This window comes from Babjeviella inositovora, assembly GCF_001661335.1.
Source record: "Babjeviella inositovora NRRL Y-12698 unplaced genomic scaffold BABINscaffold_2, whole genome shotgun sequence".
Taxonomy (NCBI): domain Eukaryota; kingdom Fungi; phylum Ascomycota; class Pichiomycetes; order Serinales; genus Babjeviella; species Babjeviella inositovora.
The window spans coordinates 1442805-1454775 of NW_017566839.1; the positions used below are offsets into that span (position 1 = coordinate 1442805).

At 49.5% G+C, this 11971-nt stretch overlaps 5 protein-coding genes and 1 non-coding gene across 6 annotated transcripts; 4 read left to right on the top strand and 2 right to left on the bottom strand.

Annotated features, from left to right (window-relative positions):
• The first annotated feature begins 435 nt into the window (after window positions 1-435).
• BABINDRAFT_160229 (uncharacterized protein) lies at window positions 436-2012 on the top strand. Its single transcript, XM_019128122.1, has one exon. It carries the CDS (start codon window positions 842-844, stop codon window positions 1709-1711), a length of 870 nt encoding a protein of 289 aa, XP_018987344.1. The 5' UTR covers window positions 436-841; the 3' UTR covers window positions 1712-2012.
• An 8-nt stretch (window positions 2013-2020) lies between these two features.
• On the top strand, window positions 2021-2505 carry BABINDRAFT_160230 (uncharacterized protein). The gene has a single exon (XM_019128123.1). It carries the CDS (start codon window positions 2117-2119, stop codon window positions 2303-2305), a length of 189 nt encoding a protein of 62 aa, XP_018987345.1. The 5' UTR covers window positions 2021-2116; the 3' UTR covers window positions 2306-2505.
• A 281-nt stretch (window positions 2506-2786) lies between these two features.
• On the top strand, window positions 2787-4214 carry BABINDRAFT_33077 (putative Xaa-Pro dipeptidase; the record flags this gene model as incomplete). The annotated part of the gene is made up of 1 exon (XM_019131618.1): window positions 2787-4214. The coding sequence occupies one exon, from the start codon at window positions 2787-2789 to the stop codon at window positions 4212-4214; it is 1428 nt and encodes a 475-aa protein (XP_018987346.1).
• An 862-nt stretch (window positions 4215-5076) lies between these two features.
• ATP7 (F1F0 ATP synthase subunit d) lies at window positions 5077-5697 on the top strand (the record flags this gene model as incomplete). Its single annotated transcript, XM_019132478.1, has 2 exons — window positions 5077-5091; window positions 5185-5697. The coding sequence occupies 2 exons, from the start codon at window positions 5077-5079 to the stop codon at window positions 5695-5697; spliced, it is 528 nt and encodes a 175-aa protein (XP_018987347.1).
• Window positions 5698-5973: 276 nt separating this feature from the next.
• On the bottom strand, window positions 5974-6045 carry BABINDRAFT_t88. Its single transcript has one exon. It is a non-coding gene; the product is annotated as a tRNA-Gly (tRNA).
• A 319-nt stretch (window positions 6046-6364) lies between these two features.
• On the bottom strand, window positions 6365-11404 carry BABINDRAFT_160231 (uncharacterized protein). The gene has a single exon (XM_019128124.1). The coding sequence runs from the start codon at window positions 11374-11376 to the stop codon at window positions 6418-6420; it is 4959 nt and encodes a 1652-aa protein (XP_018987348.1). The 5' UTR covers window positions 11377-11404; the 3' UTR covers window positions 6365-6417.
• Window positions 11405-11971: the final 567 nt, after the last annotated feature.

An 11971-nucleotide genomic window follows, 5' to 3' on the forward strand; every position in this document is an offset into this window, starting at 1 on the left:
CGGAGGTTAATGAATTTTAAATGTTTTCTGGGAGTGAAATAGAAAATTTACTGTCTTAATGACTCAAATGGGTTTCCAGTATTTTTTTCTCGCGTTGTATTGTAGGTTTTAACAAACAATTGGTTGTAATTGGTGGAGCACGCGGTAAACTCTACTTTTAGCTGAGGTATTAATTCTCCTCTGGTATGAACTACACCCTATTCTATTTTACAATCAGCCACATCTCAGTTTTTTCTTTTTTTTTTTTTTTAGAAAATTTACTTCAAAAGCTGATGGATATATCTCGGTGGATATATGCTTAACCACTTTTTATCTAAAGTACTAGGACAAGGTCCTATCGGTGCAGGACGTGAAAAATCCACTTACCCCGGCCACTATCGGATGTATCTCTCCGTATGCCAGCTTTATATTTCTATAAACTCTGCATCTATAGAAGCCTCCTACTATCATACTGTTTCACCACTAACCCACAATGTTTAAATACCCCTTACCTAAGCATACATCGCCGTTGCGTCAATTTAAATGCCTCTTGCCCAAACACGCATTGCCATTGCGCCAGTTCCGCACCACGACCGTGCGAGCAATGTACTACGGACCAGATTCAGACTCGCAATTGCAGGCGGCCCAGGAATCCATGGGTGATGCCTTATCCACCTCCATCGAAACGGTCGCCTTGCCATTTGAGAAGTTTGATGCCCCTGCGGCCTCCACTGCCAATCCGATGTTGATCTTTCACGGCTTGTTTGGCTCCAAAACCAACAACAGAACCGTTGCCAAGTACGTATAGTCAGCACCCTAGAACGTGGCTTCTGAAAGGCCCAGCCTTGTGCCCCGGTTATACATGGAACCAACCCCATATTTAACCGAGTTATCATGCAAGCACTTACCGTGCATTGTCCGAAGCAGGCTAGCGTTCGTTCCTCTTCCCATACTAACGTCCAGACAATTATCGGAAGCCCTCAAGCGTGACGTCTACTGCGTAGACCTCCGCAATCACGGTGAAGCCCCTCACATCGACCGTCTTGACTACCCATCGCTCGCTGCGGACGTTGAGCGGTTTTGTGCAGACCACAAATTAACCCACCCGATTCTTGTGGGCCACTCTATGGGGGCCAAAACCGTCATGGCGGTCGGCTTGCGGAGTCCTGAATTGGCGTCCATGATTGTTTCGGTGGACAACTCGCCTGTGGATTTGTCCCGCGGTACTGGCTCGGTGTTTGCGCGCTACGTGAGACAATTGAAGATCATCACTGAGAGAGTGAGACCGATGGTCAAGGATATCAAGGAGGCAGACGCGATTTTGGCTCAGGTGGAACCGCGTAAAGAGGTTCGCCAGTTTGTGTTCACCAACCTTACGCGTGTCAGAAAGCCTGCCGTGGGCGAATTCCCGTTGCAATCAAAGATCCCGTTGAAAATCATCGGGGATGCATTGGACAAGGGCAATATTTCCGGCTGGCCGTTTGATTCGAGCTACGTCCGTTGGTCAGGAGACATTCTTTTTATCAGAGGTTCGATGTCCACATACGTTACTGACGATTTGTTCCCAGAAATTGGTAAATTCTTCCCAAGATTTGAGGTGAAGGACGTGGCGGCAGGTCACTGGCTCATCAGTGAAAACCCTAAAGAGTTTATAGAGGTTTTAGTTGAGTACGTCGAAAGAAAGGAAGAGGAGCGCAGGGACGAGTTGGAGGGCAACCGCGACTTGTTCTAGCTTGAATAGATGTTAGACCGGTTAGTAATATGCCAAGGTGTGACTAGTTAAACATAGAGGTTTTATTTTCTAACTGACACAGACATGTTGGCCGTATCCCGTAGCTTCGTGTACCCAAAACAGAAATGTCACTCCAGTTAGCTGCTCGCATAAATGCACATATCTCCAGCGTCAGAATTTGCATGTGTAGCTTCCTCCCAAGTCCCAATCTGTCTACTCGAAGGTTAATTTGAACCCATCTACTGAATTCATGTTTTGAAGTTGGGGAGGCGGAAACCAGATATAATGCGGTTGATTGGACTACGTAAAGCTGCCGTTAACAGACTAGGATGCACACCAAAAGCTCCGCTCCATGCCCCCGATTCGGTCTAGTTTGCGCCTGCTATAGGACAATTCTGCCTCCACATGCTCCGTGTAAAGCGAAAGTATTCCATCCTCGCCGGTACAACGAGCGAGGCGCGGATAAAACCGTCTCTGATCCCAGTCTGCACCTATGGTGCGAGAACGTATCCCCGCTATGCACACTGTATGAGAGAATGTGCAAATACATTTGCCCCGCCTTGTAAGTCTTTGGAGATCTTCAAAACTCGGTAAATTCCTGTCTCAACCGACCCCGCTTACCTGACACTCTCCTCGATCTTGACTGGCGTCCCAAATCTGCGAGCTCTTGGCGGTGTCATAGCTGCATCATGCGGGGCTGTCAGTGGTGTTACGAGCCTCACACCGGCACGGTCTTCCGTTTTAGAGGGCCATAGCCCTGACTCCACAAACGCTATTAAACTCGTAAATTTGCCAATTACCTACAAAGAAACACGAGCTAAGCTGTATAGATCGAATCCTGGGCGAAAATAAGCCCGATATTGGATAATATCGCCTGAACACAAGCCCACCCTCTACTGGGCGTCCCCGTACCAAAGTATGCGGCCCCTGACGTATGCGGCTCGGTGATACAATTTAACGCATGCACGAAAAAACGGCCGTCTCTGATCGGCCATGGGTCTCTGTTGGTACTCGCCATATATAACCTTCCCTTCTTAACCCACTATTTCTTGGTTTACGTATCCATCCACTCAAAATGCCAGGTCCAGTCGAATTACAGGGCAAAAAGTACCCAGCCAAGCAGCACGCGCAGAAAGTCAGAGGACACTTCCTCACCACCGTTAGGGGCCAAACCGAGGGCTCCGCTTCCTTCTTCCTCTCTGGTGAAAACTTGAAGTTGCACCCGTACAGCGACGAAAACCAGGTCATGAGACAGAACAGGTACTTCTACTACCTCTCCGGTGTCAATATTCCGGGATCCCATGTCTTGTATGATTTGAAGGCCGACAAATCCACTTTGTTCCTTCCGGAAATCGACTTGGAAGAAGTGATGTGGACCGGCATGCCTATGAGCATCGAGGAGGCCCAGAAGACCTTCGATGTTGACGAGATCGTGTACGTTTCCGAGATGGAGACCAGGGTTGTCGCCGCTAAGGCCCATGGTAAGATCTTCACCACCGACGTCAACGAATGGAACCAGCACCTCGCCCAGCACCTCACCCCGGGCGACAAAGACTTCTTTCTTGCGTTGGACGAGTCCAGGTTGCTCAAGGACGACTACGAGCTCGCGTTGATGCGCCACGCGGCCGCAATCACCGACAACTCGCACTTGGCGGTCATGTCCGCGTTGCCGGTCGAGAAGAACGAGGGCCACATTCACGCCGAGTTTATCTACCACTCCATGAGACAGGGATCCAAGCACCAGTCGTATTCGCCGGTGTGTTGTGCCGGGCCACACGCCTCCACCTTGCACTACATCATCAACGATGCCGACATTGTGGACCAGAAGACGGTTTTGATCGACGCGGGTGCCGAGTGGAGCAACTACGCTTCGGACGTCACCAGATGTTTCCCAGTGGACGGCCACTGGACCAAAGAGCACCTTGAGATCTACGAAGCGGTCTTGGACATGCAGAGCCAGACCATGGCGTTGATCAAGCCGGGCGTCTCCTGGGACGACCTCCACTTGTTGGCGCACCGAGTCTTGATCCAGCACTTCTTGAAGTTGGGGATCTTCAAGGCAGAGTTCTCCGAGCAGCAGCTCTTTGATTCCGGCGTCTCTGACGCCTTCTTCCCCCACGGTTTAGGCCACTTGTTGGGGATGGACACCCACGACGTGGGCGGCCGTCCTAACTCCGAAGACCCGCACCCAAAGTTGAAGGGCTTGAGATTGCGTCGTACCTTGCAGGCCGGCATGGTGCTTACTGATGAGCCGGGTATCTACTTCTCGCCGTTCCTTTTGGAAGACACCTTGAAGGAGGACGGTGAAATGATCAAGTACATCAACCGCGATGTCGTGGATAAGTACTGGTACATCGGTGGGGTCAGAATCGAGGACGATTTACTTATTACCGAGACAGGGTACGAGAACTTTACCAAGATCACCAAAGATCCAAAGGAGATTTCCAAGATTGTCTTGGATGGGATTGCCAAGGGGAGAGGTGGGTTCCACTGTATTGTGTAAATCATCCGCAATAAGCAAAAGAAGCTTGCGAAATTATGACTAGTGACGCCATTTTGTTTTGTCAAGCTTTAAATAGCAGTATATGTCAATACGCCTTTATTTATTGTTTTTCAGCGCAGCATAGCTGCGTTTCTGACGGAAAAGTGCTTGGATTTGTGTAGCCATAGTGAACCTGTAGGGGAGGCCAATCAAATACGTAAAGTAGATATGATGATTACGAATTTGGGAACGGAGCAATAACATGAAAAAGCAAAGATTCGTTTCAAGAGGAATTCTCGGTGAGCCAAACGCGGAATTTCTAGTGCTGGTCAAACGAGACGGATTTGCCAAACACTCGAGAATCTACCGGAGTTTCCCTGGGGTTACCTTGATTAGCTACATAGTTTATTTTATCAGGGCTTGAATGCATTGGCGGGATTAAGACAAAGGGGCCTTTCTTCAATCTCAGAGCTTTGACTTTCCACTCTCATGGCATCCCGTCGTCAAAAATCTATTAAAAATAAAAAAACCCCTTTTTCAGTTCTAATAAAATTTACCAAACTATAACCTCAATCACCTATGAGTTATTTTTGCTACCGGGCCGTTGATACCTTATTAATATTTAATTCAGCCCGGAGGGCGACGCCAACACTAGCCGATAAGGCCCGGTCGTGCACACACTTCAAAGCACGTGTTTACACAAATGTCACGACCGCTGCGTGCATACGCTCTGCGAGATTTCCTATTGGGCCTCTAACCTCTCCCTTCTGCTCCGGTGTGGAAAACTCAACCAGATTCGCGCCGCGGTGTGGTGAAAAGCGCATAATAAAGCAACCACCTCAGGCTGTCCCCACTCCTTGTTCACCACACAGTATACCTCAAAATGTCTGCCGTTGCTGTAAGTACCATATATTTGATACCCGCCGCTGGTTTTCTGAACTGGCTCGGCCAAAGCATCGACTGCAAACCCCGAACGTGACTAACCTGTTAGAAATCTGTTTCCTCCAAGTTGGACTGGGCCAAGGTTGTCTCCACCTTGGGCCTCACCGGCTCCACCGCCGCCTCCTTGACCGCCTTCAAGAAGAGAAACGATGAAGCCAAGAGATCCATCGTCGAATTGTCCACTCAGGCCACCCAGGTTGACTTTGCCCACTACAAGTCCGTCTTGAAGAACCAGCAGATCGCCTCTGAGATCGAGTCTGCCTTTGCTGCCTTCAAGCCAGTCACCTACGACGTCTCCAAGCAGTTACAGACCATCCAGGAGTTCGAGGCCAAGGCTGTTGAAAACGCCCAGGCCACCGAAGCTGTTGTCGCCAAGGAATTGGCTGACTTGAAGAAGACTTTGTCCAACATTGAGGAAGCTACTCCATTTGACCAATTGACCGTTGAAGACGTTGTCAAGGCCGTCCCACAGATCGACGACAAGGTTGCCCACATGGTTAAGCAGGGGCAATGGTCCCTCCCAGGCTACAGAGAGAAGTTCGGTAACCTCAACGTTATGTAAGACACCTCGCGTCTCGGATGGTTCCCGCTGTTGCCAAAATATAGTTCAAAATACTCACCGGCCCAGTAAGCATAGATTTAGTGGTCTTTATTTTACGAATATAAAACTTGAAATGAAAAGATTTGTACGAGGGGATTTTTAGACTTTCTCGTTTCTTGATTTGCCACTTTTCAGGCAGAAGAAACTAAATGGTATGATCAGTAGGACTTGGAAAGTAACGGGAATTTAATAGGGATATATATGTTTGATGACGGAATATCTTACATCAAAAAAAAATGAACGATACGGGAATCGAACCCATGTCTCATGCTTGGAAGGCAGGAATCATAACCACTAGACCAATCGTCCGAACGACTGAAAGGTTATATTTTCGAGACCCTCTGCTGACCCGGAAATTAAGAGAATCGTATCTTTAAATTCAGATCCCTTGCGTGTATTCTAAAACTACAATCGGTTAACATAATGATAAAACAATATATTATAAGCAGATTATCCGCCAATATCCGCTATAGAGATACTCTCACTTCCAACACACTATCTATGTTAATACACTCATGTCTGTCTTATTTCCTGTCGTTTTCATAATTGATTTCAGCTTCCATACATTGAATTAGTTATGGAGCATACACACTCGGTTCGCTAGCGTACAACGAATTTAACAAAGAAATTATTCTATTATACAATCTATGCTGAATTAAATGAGAACGGATCCCCGCAGTTCTAGCGACACACCCTCTTCACAAACCCCTTTGCATCATTATGCGTCCAGTCGTGCAATCTTTTGTTCTCGGCAATCCCAACCCCGAGTCTCAATCCAACCTGCTTCAAGTTCAACTCCTGCTGTTCAAGCGAAATCTTCTCCCTCGATAACCGCGTTCCCTTTTGCGTCGTAGCATTCGCCGCCTCAGACTTGCCTTCGGTGATCACCAACTGCTGTTCAACGTAGCTGAGCAAGCCAAATCTGCTGACAAGCAAATCAGACCCCTGGTCAAGATCCTGAAGACGCTCCAACAACTTGAGAATCGAGGTCTTCATGTAGTGAGTCAAGTACGCCGAGTTTAAGATGTTCAAGCCCCACTCGATCACGCCCCTCAACTTAATCGTGTCCAAGTCTCTCTGGCACTTTACCGCATCGATCAATGACTCCAACAACCAGCAAATCTCTCTATAGTAGTGGGTTCCCTGCTCGTGGTCGTTGTTGCCACCCATGGACGTGGAATTGGAGATGGAGTTAAAGAGCGGAATATCGCCCGCTCTGATAACGTTGTTTGCCAACACAAACCGATACGCCTTCTCGTACAAGAAGTGGCCCGGGTTACTCAAGATCGGCACTAACCGCGAGACAAACTTCCAGGTGATTGGGGCAATAACCCTGCTCTCCTCTGTTTGCTGTTTTTGTAAAGTGTACAACACGTTGGAGAAAAATACCCTAAAGATATTCTTGTCCTTGAACGCATCGTTAATAGAGCTCTCTGTGCTCAATGCCTTCAACAACCCATGGAGATAGACCTTGGCAATCTTCTGGACGGTGACAGAAGACGAAGCAAGACAGAGCACCACAAATTCGACAACTCTGGCCTCAATAACCTTTCTGACATCAAACACCATATCCTCCTCCTCGGACTTTGTCTCGCGAAACATCTCCGAGTTGTTCACCACCAACATGAGCAACATCTCGGCATCGTAGACCGTTGCCCGGTAGCGATTGTCGACATTGACAAACCCGAGAGCCGTATAGAAGGCTACGAAGTTGGTCCAGGTGGCACTGGCGTTGTTGGCGACGGTTTCCGGCATCTCGAGGTCTGCGATGACAAAGTTCTTGATAGAGTTGCTGATAAACTTCTTATTGAGCGTGATGAGGACCTCGTTCTGTTTGTTCTTGGCGAAAAGCGGGGCTTCCCCGATAATTTCCATGTCGTATTCAGACGAAGTCTCCTCGGTAAACTCCCAGTTAACCATGTACTGGTTGATCCAGTTCCGGGCGGTGGTGGCTTCGATCTGAACCAAAACTCGCTTTAAAAGCAAGTCGTCGGCTCTGGTGGACCCGAGATAGAACCCCAAGACCTGCTCCTGGAGGTTGAAGTTGGCATTCTTCTTGGTGTCAAAGTGGAAGAGGTTATAGATTACCGCAGCCGCGAAGAAACGGACCTGGCCATTATCTTCCTTGGGTAACGAGCGCAACGGGTTGGCCTCGTTGTTGGCAAAGATTTGCAAGAGCTTTTCAAACTCTACAATGTTCTTTGACCCGCTGAGAATGACCAAATTGGCGTACTCCAAGAGCTGTGTGTGACTAATCCACTGCTTGCTGAAAGCCACGTCCAATTGGGCGTTGAGAATCGCCTTTGGCACCAATCGCCAGAGATGGAGTTTGGGGATCAACGCCTTCATCGCCGTAAGATAGGTCAAAAAGGTTTCGGATAAAGTCTCGCTCTCCGCAAGCTTCTTTGTGACATAGAGCATCGACGTGTGCAACCACATCTTGAGGAGCTCCTGGTCAATAGAGGAAAGCGATAAGGACACAAGTTCAGGGATCTCTGGGGTGTATTTCGCAGAGGTTAAAACGGAGACGAGGAATGGCGTTTTGACGTCCTCAGCGAGGAACTCGTGGGTGTTTATCACCAAGTTGAGGAGCTGCTGGTGCGTGAGTGCGCCCGCGACCCCGTCCATGAGAGCCGCGGCACAACCCGCAGCTCTGACAAGGAATGCCCGCACCTCCGCTGTGGCCTCCACGCTGCGGTTCATCGACGCCGCAATAAAGACGACCAAGCTGTCGTCCATCGAAGCAGCAAAGCCCTGTACCAATTCGTCGCAAACACTCTGTTTGGACGTCACCAACGCGCGCAAAATTGGATACCTGACGGTGTTATCCCCAAGGTCCAAGATCGCCCGGAGCAAGGGAGTCATCTTTTCGGCACTGAAAGAAACGAGTGAAAGGGAAACAAACCGCTTGAGCACAAGGCCGCTGGCAGAATCGAGCGCTGGCGCCGAAACAAGTGTCTGGAACTCCTCGTGCGAGAGGAGGATACGGCGGCGGAGTGTCTCGGAGAGAAGTGCAGAGAAGACGGCAGGCGCGGCGGGCGTCGTGCGGGCAGTTTGCAACTGGGTACTGTTCAACGACCACAAAGACTTCACCACCACGTTCTGGACCGCTTCCAGGTCACTGTTAAGCAACTTCACGGTGTGTTCGGCGAATTCCGTAAACAAACCGTCATCAAGAGTGTCCTTCAACTGTTCGAGCGTCTCAGTAACAAGCCCCGCCACGAAGAGCAAGTTGGCCGACGGCTCGACGTCAGAAACAAAAAGCGGTGCCCAAAAGAGCGGCTTGACGAATCGGGCGCCAAAAGTGGCATTGGTGTAGGTAAAGTTACCAACTTTCAGCAAAAGGTCCACAATCACAGACTTCTGGAACTTGGAAAGCGCCGGGCCCTGAACGAGCTCACGGACGCGGAACAAGGCCCCGACCGCATCAAACTCGGAAACCGGAAGGCGTGCAGCGGTGAGTTGCGACTCCGGGGAGGAAACGGCCCATTCAAAGAAGGAAGCATCAATGAGATCAGCCTGGGTTTCAACGATGCCGTCACTCAATTCAGGGTACCCCGAAAGCAACCCGCGGATCGCCTCTTCCGGCTCCCCGGTAACAATCAAGTACTTGGCAAAGGCGCGGATCCACTGGCAAACCGCCTTGCAATCCGTCTTTCTGTCGACAAACTTGAACTGCTCAAACAAACAGATCACAAACGGACTCAACATCTGGAGCTCCTTAGAGCGGTCCAAGTACTTGTATGGTGCCTTCACAGACCGCGAAATGGTCTCGTCAATGAGCCTCCAGACCTTAGCGTCTGCCTCCGCGACACGCAACGAGTGTAAAAGTGGCTCCATCTGACTCACGAGCGTATGTTTGCTGAAAACAACTGTATCATCGGTTAAGCTCGCGAGTAAGCGGCTCACCTTCAGCGCCATGGCGCGGTGCTTCTCATTAGAGCCGAGCTTGAGAAGAATGGTAAACAAGGAGTTACCATTGGTTCCGTTCCACCACTTATTATCGTTCTGCTGCAAGCTCAAGATATTGTCGAGAAGGACCAAGTCGATGCCCTGGAAGTCAGTGCGGTTGATGATGTCTGTGAAAAGCTTGGAGTTGGCAGCAGAGACGGAAAAACTCCCGGGGAAGAGCTCCGAATAGAGGCTATTCACCATGGCGAGCGTCAACACTAAGAGCTTCGCGTCGGTCTTGGTCATCGCCTCGTAGAGCGCAGCCGAAACGGTCCCCGCGTCCGGAATAATCCCGTGGAACGTATCCAACAACTCGTGTCTGGCATCAGTCCAGCCTTGTTCGGAATATACCGCCACAACAGCACGCAACTTCTGGAGTGCCAACACGAGTAGCTGGCACGAAAGCTGTCTGACCAAGAGTGTTTCCGTCTGGAGACACTTCAAGAGCGCGGTTTTGGAAAGGGAGGGCGGCAAGATGTTGTCGATAACGATAGTGGTGGCTGGAGCGGTGCTGGAGGCCACAAATGCGACGTTGTCCGGAACTGGCAACTTGATGATATTCGTCAAGGTCAAGGTCTGGCCGATCCAGAACGAAGAAAGCTTGGGGTCGTGGGATCCGTTGATTGCAAAAAGATAGTTGACATACGGAGCAACAAGCTCTGGTACTGCTTCCAAGACCCTTGTGACCAACTGGAGCTGCAACTCGTGCTCCCATGGCTTGAGGCACGTGAGCATCGTGTAGAGCAACTTGTTGTGGATCTTGAAGGGTTTGGAGTTGACTGTGAGAGGCGCCCCGGTGGAGGCAAACCACGCCTTATCGTCGTGGAAAACGATCCCGGCCTTGGGGTCAGTGGATAGCTTCAACATAAAGCCATGCAATCTCTCTTTCAAGTTATCGTTTTCTGTCACGCTGTTGTACAAGGCGACGGTCTTCAGGAAGAACCATTCGTTGAAGATCTTACACTTGGTGGATTTCTTGTAGCTGGGCTCCTCTAATATCTTTTCATCCCAGATCTCGAGCGTCGTCATGAGAAGCGGCGCGGAGTCGCTGGTCGCGAGGTGCTTGAGCCAGGCAGAGGCAATCTTTTTATTGTTGATCATGAGGTCTTTTCTGGCATAGGCCGAGGCGTTCTGGAGAAGACTGAGATAAAAACGAACAAAGTTGTATCTCATCGATAAGTTTTCGTTTTTAACCCCCTCAGCGAGCTCGGTCTTGGTCGGCGTGAGAATCTTCGGAAGTGACCCCAAGGTGAAGTCAAAATTCGCCACAAACTCGTCCACCAAAGATCCGTTCTTAAAGCTGACAATGCTTGTCATTAGACGTAACACGGGATTTGTCATAGATGGCCTCATGCTGTTCAACGCGCGGAAGAGCACCTTACTGTGGTTCGTCAAAAGCTCCTTGATGAGGTCGATCCCAAACGGCGTCAACTCCAAGTGCTGGTTGCAGATGTTGGTAAGCTTGGTCAACTTGATTGTTGCATCGGTGAAACTGGAGTGCTCGTTCACCGTCAGGAAGTAGCTCCACGCCTGGATCACCTGCGAGAGGTATCCCTTCTGGATGAACTCAATCAATGGGGACACGTTCTGGAGCCCCTCCTCAGAGAGCAACGTGTCCAATCTGGACACAATTTCGCTGTCCACCGAGGATTTGGGTGCGTACTTCTTACGGCTAGGTTTTGAGGACATTGGTGGGGTCCTTGGCGAGGCAAGAAGAGATGAGAAGAGAGAGGGTGATGTAGAGATATGTGCATGCAGAGTGAAAAATAAATTAAATTTTCAGCACCCGCGCCGCAGGGGCTGGAGGCGATGCACTTGCCTGATCCGGGGTGGCTGGGGCGCAGCATTAGCTGTAAAGGATACGACGGGATTCCTAATATTCGCGGTGGGGGGGGCGTTTTTATCAATTAGGAAAACAAAAACTTAAGCCAGCTATATAAATGGTATTGACCGTGGTGTAGCTATTCAGATAAAGCCACTAAGCCATGCTTGTGGCGGGTTTCAGGCTACCGCTATGTGGTGGTTGGATTCTGTAACTGCCAGCAAGATGGGCTGTAAATACTTGGAATCCGGCGATAGTAAACTAATAGAAACTATCGAAGGGCCTTCCAGACTAGTTCTTGGCTAATGACCTAGTTCTTGATTGATGATATGAAATTATGAGTTACCATAATACTCGTCCAGCATTTCCCGTAGATAAAATACAGGCATATTCAGGCACCCTCAGTCTTATAGAGTAATCTTTCAGTATAATATTAAATCATAAACCAGAATTCTTAACCAG